The sequence below is a fragment of the Berghia stephanieae genome, chromosome 1 (assembly GCF_034508935.2).
Source record: "Berghia stephanieae isolate SIO BIC M18660-M18661 chromosome 1, UCSD_Bste_1.3, whole genome shotgun sequence".
NCBI lineage: Eukaryota > Metazoa > Mollusca > Gastropoda > Nudibranchia > Aeolidiidae > Berghia > Berghia stephanieae.
Genome location: NC_088360.1, coordinates 29231588 through 29242099, shown reverse-complemented (window position 1 = coordinate 29242099; position 10512 = coordinate 29231588). Strand labels below are relative to the sequence as shown.

Below are 10512 nucleotides of genomic sequence, written 5' to 3'. Positions count from 1 at the left end.
AATAAAAAGTACCGAACTTCTTTGTTTAGAACTAAGCTGCTCGTTGCTGGGCGGACGTGACATCAGACTTTTGAATCCTATTGCTTTTGTCCATTTCACGCTATAGAAACTAAGATACACTCCGGCTCCATGAGTCTAGTGGCTCGGAAGGACGTACATTTTTTTTAAATATATTTTTTTCTTTGCCAACAGGATTTGCAGCCCAGTGGCAGCCGCCTCCTCATCAACGGGGCCAAAGAGAACGCCAACTACACATGCCAGGTGACAAACAAAGCAGGCATGTCATCGATTACCGTATTTCTCTTTGTCGGACTAGGTAAGATTTTCAATTGTATTCATTTTAACCTTTGAACCCTCGCCATACCAACTATAGGAAAATCGTCACATTCTTTACGACTCGATACAACTAACATGTTACTTATTCAAATTTCTTTTGTACATCATAAAATTTAAAGAAAATGAACAAGTGTGTTTTAGAGCATGTTGTGCTAACGAAATTATGTATGACAAGAACTTACTGCTGTTGTGTCAGAGTGATAAAAAAAAATCTGTTTTTGTGTTAATTGGGTGTGACGTTTGGGGGGAAATCCTGAAAATGGCAGGTAAGGAGAGAGTTAAGATTTGTATTTACTGTTTATTATGTGGCCCACAGTCTCAAAACGGTATTATTTCAAGATGAATTGGATCAAAAAAAGTGAATAAACAATTTTTTAATGATAGGAAATACGGACTTTGGGTCTTTTCCAATGTAAGAAATTGCATTTCTTCTCAACCATAAGCAATAGACATTCATCCGATTTTCCAACACGTAGAACATCCAAATCCAATTGATAGTATGCGCTTGGCCAAGAAGCTCAAAACATTGCCATCCGGAAGGATAACTGACCAACACACAAAACTATGTGTAACCATGAACTTTTATAGTCTGGTGAATACAGCTTAGTGAGAATAACTCATAAACGCGGATGGCAAAAAAAACAATAACAAAGACAAGAGTGACGTCATCTTCATTCTATCTATACCGCTCCAAGATGGCGGGTCACATAATATTATTTTTTTCAAGCCAGTGTGTGGAGTAAACGATTTGACAATGGTTATTTATATCTTTCTGGTACACAAAAGAGAAGAACACTCTGAAGGCCATTCATAGGGTGACCGGATGTATTTTAATTTCTTTGTATAAAGAAGAATAGTCGATGAAAAGCAAAATGAGCAATAAACATTGTGTGTGGCTCAGAACCCTCTTCTTCTGTTGTTTTTTTTTAATTGAATCAAAGGTATAAAACTCGATGCTATTCACTTCCGGCAAGTAATTAACTAAGGCTGCTTTCTAGGGTAAACGTGAAAATCACAATTGACGTCAATCGTCTCAGTCATAACTTGAAGGTTGAAAGATAATAGGCCACGCATCTGTTTATAGAACTCGTTTTTTACGAGTGGAACGAGACATGACGCCTGTTAGGTGATATTACAATTTTTTCGACAGACAACGCTGTTGACGACCAGGTACTCATTTTACACCTGAGTACGGTGAGAGAATGTGAGTAAAGAGCCTTTTCCAAGGACTCAACCATGGTTACACATCTGCTTCAGCCTTCATATTATTGTCACAATACAAAAACGGATGATATGGATGCATCGCAATGTTTTTTCTATCAGCTGCATGTACTAAAATCAAGTTTTCCCCCAAAATCAAAGGGGTATAGATATATAATAATTTATGATAATATTCTTTTCCATTTTAGTTCACAAAAGTGGCCACAGTTGTAGCACGGACGTCAAAGACGGAATTAAATGGAATAAAACTCTAGGGGGAAATTTTAATCTACAAAAATGTCCCACGGATCACAGTGGTATGTTACAACTAACTCTCAAGGCAGTTTTGTTTCTATATTTACACCATAGCTATGTATTGTTTTGATTCTCTGTGCAAATGGGGATGATCTTTATTACCCTTCCATATGCTCGAGGTCATTGGTCACATTGCAAACTAAACTCAAAATGACCCACATAGTGAAAAGTGTTCACAGCTTTTTAAATATATCTAACATCACGATTGGTCATTTTATTCAGCTTGACACATGGGTATGTTTATAACTTTTGTATATAAAGCAGCGTGTTTACATTTGTTAAGAAATATCCAAATCATGTGATTGATGACCTGGTTGGACGAAAACATGTAGATAGATCCTTTCCATTATCACCATGGAGATTGAAATTCCTTTTGAATGTTTTAAACCAGTTACTCATATTATATGTTCAATAACATGTTTATGTCGTCTTCATCATTTTTTTATCATCATCATCATTATCGTCATCAGCAGCAGCAGCAGCACCACAAGCAGCAGCAGTAGAAGCAGAAGCAGCACCATCATCGTCATCATCATCGTCATCATCATCATCATCATCATCGTCACCATCATCATCATCACCATCATCATCACCATCATCATCACGACTGTTATTATTTATGTATCCATATTTAAAATACAGCTGTGATATTTAGATTTACATATTCAGGCTTAATAAATCTGCATTTGTTTTCAATCATTAAAAATCCATTCAAGATGGGATGGGAATAATCAATTATTTGAATATTAATTTACGAAAACAAGACCATAAAATTAAATATCCTTTTTTTTCCTCCAGCACAAACTCGTGAAGAAATCAAAGAGGAAAAGCCTCTAATTAATGCAATTAACCGCCTGGCTGGTAAGTGATTTACACATTTGTGTCATTCAAAGGTAAAGTTGTATTGAAGGTTGGTGGTGGTCGCTAGCTGCAGTGATGGTGATGAGTTTGAGTTTGGTGTTGGTGGTGGTCGCTGTAGTGATGGTGATGAGTTTGAGTTTGATGTTGGTGGTGGTCGCTGCAGTGATGGTGATGAGTTTAGTTTGGTGTTGGTGGTGGTCGCTGTAGTGATGGTGATGAGTTTGAGTTTGATGTTGGTGGTGGTCGCTGCTAGTGATGGTGATGAGTTTGAGTTTGGTGTTGGTGGTGGTCGCTGTAGTGATGGTGATGAGTTTGAGTTTGATGTTGGTGGTGGTCGCTGCAGTGATGGTGATGAGTTTGAGTTTGATGTTGGTGGTGGTCGCTGTAGTGATGGTGATGAGTTTGAGTTTGGTGTTGGTGGTGGTCGCTGCAGTGATGGTGATGAGTTTGAGTTTGGTGTTGGCGGTGGTCGCTGTAGTGATGGTGATGAGTTTGATGATGGTGGTGGTGGTGGTCGCTGTAGTGATGGTGATGAGTTTGATGATGGTGGTGGTGGTGGTCGCTGTAGTGATGGTGATGAGTTTGAGTTTGGTGTTGGTGGTGGTCGCTGTAGTGATGGTGATGAGTTTGAGTTTGGTGTTGGTGGTGGTCGCTGTAGTGATGGTGATGAGTTTGAGTTTGGTGTTGGTGGTGGTCGCTGCAGTGATGGTGATGAGTTTGAGTTTGGTGTTGGTGGTGGTCGCTGTAGTGATGGTGATGAGTTTGAGTTTGGTGTTGGTGGTGGTCGCTGTAGTGATGGTGATGAGTTTGAGTTTGGTGGTGGTGGTGGTCGCTGTAGTGATGGTGATGAGTTTGAGTTTGGTGGTGGTCGCTGCAGTGATGGTGATGAGTTTGAGTTTGGTGTTGGTGGTGGTCGCTGTAGTGATGGTGATGAGTTTGAGTTTGGTGTTGGTGGTGGTCGCTGTAGTGATGGTGATGAGTTTGAGTTTGATGTTGGTGGTGGTCGCTGCAGTGATGGTGATGAGTTTGAGTTTGGTGTTGGTGGTGGTGGCGGTGGTAGTGGTGGTAGAGATAGGGGTTGTGGAATGATAAAGATGGTATTGGTTGTGGTTGTTGTGGTAGTGTTGATGGTGGTGAGCTGGTGGAGGAGGAGGAGGAGGAGGAGGAGGAAGAGCAGCAGCAAAGACACTCAGGGACATTTTGTAACCCGAGTCCTCAGTTCCATTAGTCGTGTACATGAATTAATTCAATTGATATTGGTATAATATATTATTGTAATCTACACACATGGGGAGGGGGAGAAGGAGAGAGAGAGAGAGAGAGAGAGAGAGAGAGAGAAGGAGAGAGAGAGAGACGGAGAGAGGCACACAGAGAGAAAAAGAGAGAGGCACACAGAGAGAAAAAGAGAGAGGGGAGAGAGAGAAAAAGAAGAGAGAGAGAGAGAGAGAGAGAGAGAGAGAGGATAGAACAGACAGAGAGAGATAGAGGGATTGGGTGAGTTAAAATTTAGTTAAGACTAGATGATGAAGTTACCTTCAGAACTTGCTAAGTGGCATTTTCATCATTGAGAGGAAACTGCAATCATTTTGTCGTAGAAAAAGCTCTTGTCTTATTTGCCTCATTGAACAATGCCAGATAGAATTATGAAACTTCAAAATTGCTGCACTGTATTGTTGCCAAGTTGTCTCATTAGATTGTTTGATTGAGAGCGTTAACTCATTTTCTATCTGGGTGTGATTTAAGTGGTTTTGAACGTCAGCTCCACCGATACAGGCTGTAAGATATTTAAGATTTCAATCTACTTTATACCAGGGTTCACCAAGCGTCGATGTGAATGTACGAAATCCTCCTGTCAGTGGTTGAAACCCAACTATGCCGGATGTCAGTCTGTACACCTCGTCAAGCTCTTCTACCGAGTAAGTTAAATACTCTTCAACAGTCGTAACGTCACTTCCTTCCTAATGACGCATGGTAACTTAGTAACACTGGCTCTAAACTATCGGAACAATGGCGGACGCCCGTATGAAATATTTCCCCGGCGAGCATAAAGCGTATCCGGAGGAAAAAATAACACAAATTTGATCATGTTTTGACTTTTACACATTCTGATCTAAAGGCATATGAAAAGTTCTAGCCAGAATGAAGAATAAAAAGTAATGATTTTCTTTGTTTAGAACCAAAATGGCCGCCGTTGCCGGGCGGCGTGACATCAGACTACTGAATCCAATTAGATGACAATCTAAGTTTTGCAAAAGTTTCAAAATCCAAATTATATTTTAACACAGGTTACCAATATGGAACTTGAATTAAAACATATATAATTTCTAAATAACAAAATCAACATAACCATATTATTGAAAATAAAAAATTATCAATCAATATGTTGTGGACGTGCTGATTAAACAAAAGTAAAATTAAAAGAAAAAAACAAGTTGATGATGGTGACAATAAAAGCTATGCTCAAGATTTTGATTACGTTCACGAAGTGTTAATGATGCTTTGTCTAACACTAGAATATATCATACATACGTTTTCAGATTTTTAAAGGGAAAACTCAGATCTTTGTCACTGATCTTTGATCTTTGTGCGGCTATCTGGTCTAGTGGTATGACACTCGCTTTCGGATCGGAAGGTCCTGGGTTCGATCCTCGCTCGGCGCATAGTTGAGTCCTTGGAAAAGGCGCTTTGCTCACATTCTCTCACCATACTCAGGTGTAAAATTAATACCTGGCCGTTAACAGCGTTGTCTTTGTCCGAAAAATTGTAATATCGCTTAACAGGCGTCATGTCTCGTCCTACATGGTAAATGTTGCTGTTGGCTAGGGACCCCTTGTAAAGCGCATTGAGCACATTTAGTGGATATTGCGCTGTATAAAAGCTCAATTCAATTAAAGTTTGACTCTTCCTTCAGACGTGTTCACCAAAATAGTTCTCATAAGTGGTGAAAGTGGCTGTTGGAATATGACAAGATTATTCATTACGTTTATTTGTTTCGACTTTTTCTCCCAGGTCATGCAAATCCAACAAGGGTATAAGAAATACCAGCTAGACAACATCTACAAAGAGCTTTATGACATTGCTCGAAAGGCTCATGGCCGGATGTTGGCTGGTGACCTTGACATTACCGCCACCATTTTGTACTTGATTGTGTCCACGGCCAGAGATTTCCCATCTCTTTTACACTCACATTTTGATTCACATGTAAGCATGAGATGAAAACAACATGAAGGCTTGTTTGTATAATATGTTTTAATGGGTTTATATTTGATGATATGAGTTTGTGTGTGTGTGTGTGTTTGTGTGTGTGTGTGTGTGTATCCTTAATGTGTACGAATGATGTGTGCCATTTCATTGTTTGTTCACAAAGTCAAAGGTTGTTTTTTTTGTGTTGGTTTTTTTCCTTTTTTTCCTTTTTGTTTTTATGTGTGTGTGTGTGTGTGTGTGTGTGTTTGAGAGAGAGAGGGGGAGAGAGAGAGAGAGAGAGAGAGAGAGAGAGAGAGAGTGAGTGCTCAAACTGCATGTAGTGATAAGTACAAAAAATGTTTCCTTTTACAATGTTTAAGCAGAGAGAGCAATAAATCACCTTTTCTTTACTCACATGTGCGTTTTAACTGATAAAGATAAGCTCGTCGTGTTATAATTTGAGGCATTTATTCCATCTCAATTCATGTTCTCACAAACTAGCCAAAGATCTGACCCCAGCCTTATTAGTGAACTTATTCATACAGTCTGTATCAAAACACTCACACCTTTCAAATTCCGATCTAATCAAACTAATTATGATATTAGTTGTCATTTCTCAAACCATATAAATAGACTCAGAAAAATGTCCAAACTGTCTGGTGTAAGCAAGAGAGTTGAATGTCATGTTTTATATCATGACAAGAGTTAAATGTCATGTTCTATATCATGGCAAGAGTTAAATGTCATGTGTAATATCATGACAAGAGTTAAATGTCATGTTTTATATCATGGCAAGAGTTAAATGCCATGTGTAATATGACAAGAGTTAAATTAAATGTCATGTTTTATATCATGGCAAGAGTTAAATGTCATGTTTTATATCATGGCAAGAGTTAAATGTCATGTGTAATATCATGACAAGAGTTAAATGTCACATTTTATATCATGACAAGAGTTAAATGTCATGTTTTATATCATGACAAGAGTTAAATGTCATGTTTTATATCATGACAAGAGTTAAATGTCATGTTTTATATCATGGCAAGAGTTAAATGTCATTTTTTATATCATGGCAAAAGTTAAATGTCATGTTTTATATAATGGCAAGAGTTAAGGGGCGGTTTGGGTCTAATTATTAGGAAAATCCTCCAAAAATTTGATTGTGAGATTTTGGTGGAAAATGATATTTTATTATCTTAGAAATAATATAATTGAAGTCCAAATTCTTAAAATAGACTATAAAGGCACGAAATACACAGTCGAAAATGGTACAGGTAGTAAGAAATGTGTGAAAAACGGGAAGCCATTTTGCTATTTTCTCAATATGTCATTTTTCTAAGGGTATGGGAAACTGTGTCAAACGTTTCTCAGAATCTATTCAATGAAATTGTCTGAAAATTTCCACAGTTATGACGGAAATAATGTATTATGTCACCATAGAGAGATTATTTTGATAAGATTTGTGAATTTTAAATTATAATCCTAAATCTGAATTTTTTACATCAATTTTTTCATAACATTTTGATTCTCAACTTTGTAATGATCTAATAAAAATTACATAAGCTAAAGCCGTAAAATCTCTCTATGGTGACACACTATGGTACAATGTTGACAAGAGGGAAGAATATGGAGGTCATTCCTTCATTAGTTTTTGTGGAACGTTTGCCACAAGATTGTTATATTTTTTGACGTCAGACCCCCAAATTAGATCGCAAAATGGGTATCAACACAGATAATTAGAATTTTTCACCATAAATGTTGTTTTTTAACCTATATTGATGATACAGAATGATTAAAACCGCCCAATATAGGTAATTAAATTTTTTTTTGAAAAGACCCAAACCGCCCCTTAAATGTCATGTTTTATATCATGACAAGAGTTCAATGTCATTTTTTATATCATGGCAAGAGTTAAATGTCATGTTTTATATCATGGCAAGAGTTAAATGTCATGTTTTATATCATGGCAAGAGTTAAATGTCATGTTTTATATCATGGCAAGAGTTAAATTAAATGTCATGTTTTATATCATGACAAGGGTTAAATGTCATGTTTTATATCATGACAAGAGTTAAATGTCATGTTTTATATCATGGCAAGAGTTAAATGTCATTTTTTATATCATGACAAGAGTTAAATGTCGTGTTTTATATCATGGAAAGAGTTAAATGTCATGTTTTATATCATGGCAAGAGTTAAATGTCATGTTTTATGTCATGGCAAGAGTTAAATGTCATGTTTTATATCATGGCAGTTGTTAAATGTCATGTTTTATATCATGGCAGGAGTTAAATGTCATGTTTTATATCATGGCAAGAGTTAAATGTCATGTTTTATATCATGGCAAGAGTTAAATGTCATGTTTTATATCATGACAAGAGTTAAATGTCACGTGTTATATCATGGCTAGAGTTAAATGTCATTTTATATATCATGAAAAAAGTTAAATGTCGTGTTTTATATCATGGCATCTCATCAAATTACATCTCATACCTAATATCGAATGTGTGCCCCATCGTCTCAAAAACGTATTATATTGGGCATATAAACGTGTTGAAAACTGGTTTTAAAATCAAAATTATGAATCTGACAATACCTGAAGAATTTTTGGGTTGTTTATTTTTTCTTTCTTTTTTTTCTTTTTATTTTTTTGTTTGTTTGTTTGTTTGTTTTTGTTTGTTTTGTTTTTTCCCTTTTTTAGGGAAGTGAGTTTAGTCTTTGTGCCGTTAATCAATTCACATATTATTTCTAATCATTTTGACTTAAAATTAAGGTTTCATCATCTTGATCCCCCTGAAATAAAACCGATTTGAGATGACGAGTCAGATGTTATTAATTCTATTTAATTTTTCTTTTTCTCTATCTAAAGGAGATTGTGGATTTCCTGAACATTATTTTGGAGAAGACAACCAGCATGTCAGATGACGAGATTGAGGTATGGCCTTTAAAATGTTGTCATGATCGATGTATGGCCTTTAAAATGTTGTCATGATCGATGTATGGCCTTTAAAATGTTGTCATCATCGATGTATGGCCTTTAAAATGTTGTCATGATCGATGTATGGCCTTTAAAATGTTGTCATCATCGATCTATGGCCTTTAAATGTTGTCATGATCGATGTATGGCCTTTAAAATGTTGTCATGATCGATGTATGGCCTTTAAAATGTTGTCATGATCGATGTATGGCCTTTAAAATGTTGTCATCATCGATGGATGGCGACCATTTGAAATGATATATTATTCTACCGTTCCCGATGTGTACATATATGCAGGTTTGACATCCAAAAATCCTTATGGGCCTAGTTTAACATTGTTATAATGGGCAATGTTTTGTGTCCTTATTTTGAGATTTCCATTACAACATGATGAGCCCTTTAGGAATTGGGTTATCAGAGCTGCAGATAAGTGCACGTCGACCATTCCCCATAAATAGTGTAATGATATTAGGTTTATAATAATAATTTGTGGCATCGGATTATCAAATGTTAAATTTCACTAAAATTAGATTTATTTTTTAAATATACTATTTAAGTAGTTTTTGAAAATGTCTTTCAATCATCAGAGATGAGGAAGTCGATTGGATCAACTGGGGGGCAAATGAAAGATTTCTTATACTCTTGCATTTTGAAATACACACTTTGTTCCCAACGCAAACACTCGCAGGATCATGTAGTGATCGGGAACACGCCCAGAATTCCAACAATCAAGAGTGTGAGACTCGAATATTATTATGTCTCTTTGGTTTGGGTAAAACCCTGATTTTACTGTCACATAATATCAAAAATATTACGATGTCACCAATTTAGTGGTGGTGTCACAAAAGCAAAGGGTGATTGGGCAAAACTACGCTACCGGAACTGCATCCTTGGGTAAGGCATATTACCTTACTCTTTATCTCTCAGCGTCAGGAGGGACATAAATAAAACCTGAACATTTTCCATACATTTCGTCCAGTCTTTTGATATCGTCCTAACCCTCTTCCAGTAGCGCCATTCAATGTCATTCTCATTGCATCAATAAATGTGTGTTCAAAATCTATTCATTTTAATTTTTTAATTTTTTTTCAGGATTTACAAACAGGGGCTAGAGTGGTGCAGATAGTGGAAATGTTGACTGAGTTACACAAACATAAACTCATCACTCTAACACATGCCAAGTCTACTAAGATTGGTGAGTAAATGAATTTTGATATTTTTAAAACGTGTGAAGATATAAATATTAATATCTATTGACTTGTATAAGTCTTAGTTTTTAAAGCGTTGGTTACCTTTAACTCCCTCCTTACCACCCATAGGAAAATTGTCACATTTGTTACGATGCAACCAACATTTTTGTCATTATTATTTCTTTTGTACATCATAATATTTGAACAAAAAAGTTTGCTATAGTTAAAGTATATTAACACTGTGTTGAAGAGGTCGTTTAGCAAAATAAATAAATGTAGGGCTATAGCAAGAACTAACTGAGTTTGTGTTTGAGTGAAATAAATCTATTTTTGTATAGGTTGGGTGTGAAGTTTTGGGGGAAAATCCGGAAAATGGCTGGTAAGGAGAGAGTTAAGCTTTACGTATTATATTGTTTATCTTTTAAAATGACCACGTTGATAGATTGTGAG

General features: G+C 36.4%; 1 protein-coding gene across 3 annotated transcripts in view; it reads left to right on the top strand.

The window, feature by feature from the left end:
• LOC144971409 (uncharacterized) overlaps window positions 1-10512 on the top strand; it is a 195258-nt gene that overhangs the window by 166580 nt on the left and 18166 nt on the right. For all 3 annotated transcript variants that reach the window (XM_078912264.1, XM_078912274.1, XM_078912280.1), the window contains 7 exons: window positions 193-316; window positions 1746-1853; window positions 2650-2712; window positions 4525-4628; window positions 5722-5913; window positions 8765-8830; window positions 9965-10067. In XM_078912264.1, coding sequence (XP_078768390.1) covers window positions 193-316; window positions 1746-1853; window positions 2650-2712; window positions 4525-4628; window positions 5722-5913; window positions 8765-8830; window positions 9965-10067 — 760 coding nt within the window. The remainder of the gene's footprint in view (window positions 1-192; window positions 317-1745; window positions 1854-2649; window positions 2713-4524; window positions 4629-5721; window positions 5914-8764; window positions 8831-9964; window positions 10068-10512) is intronic.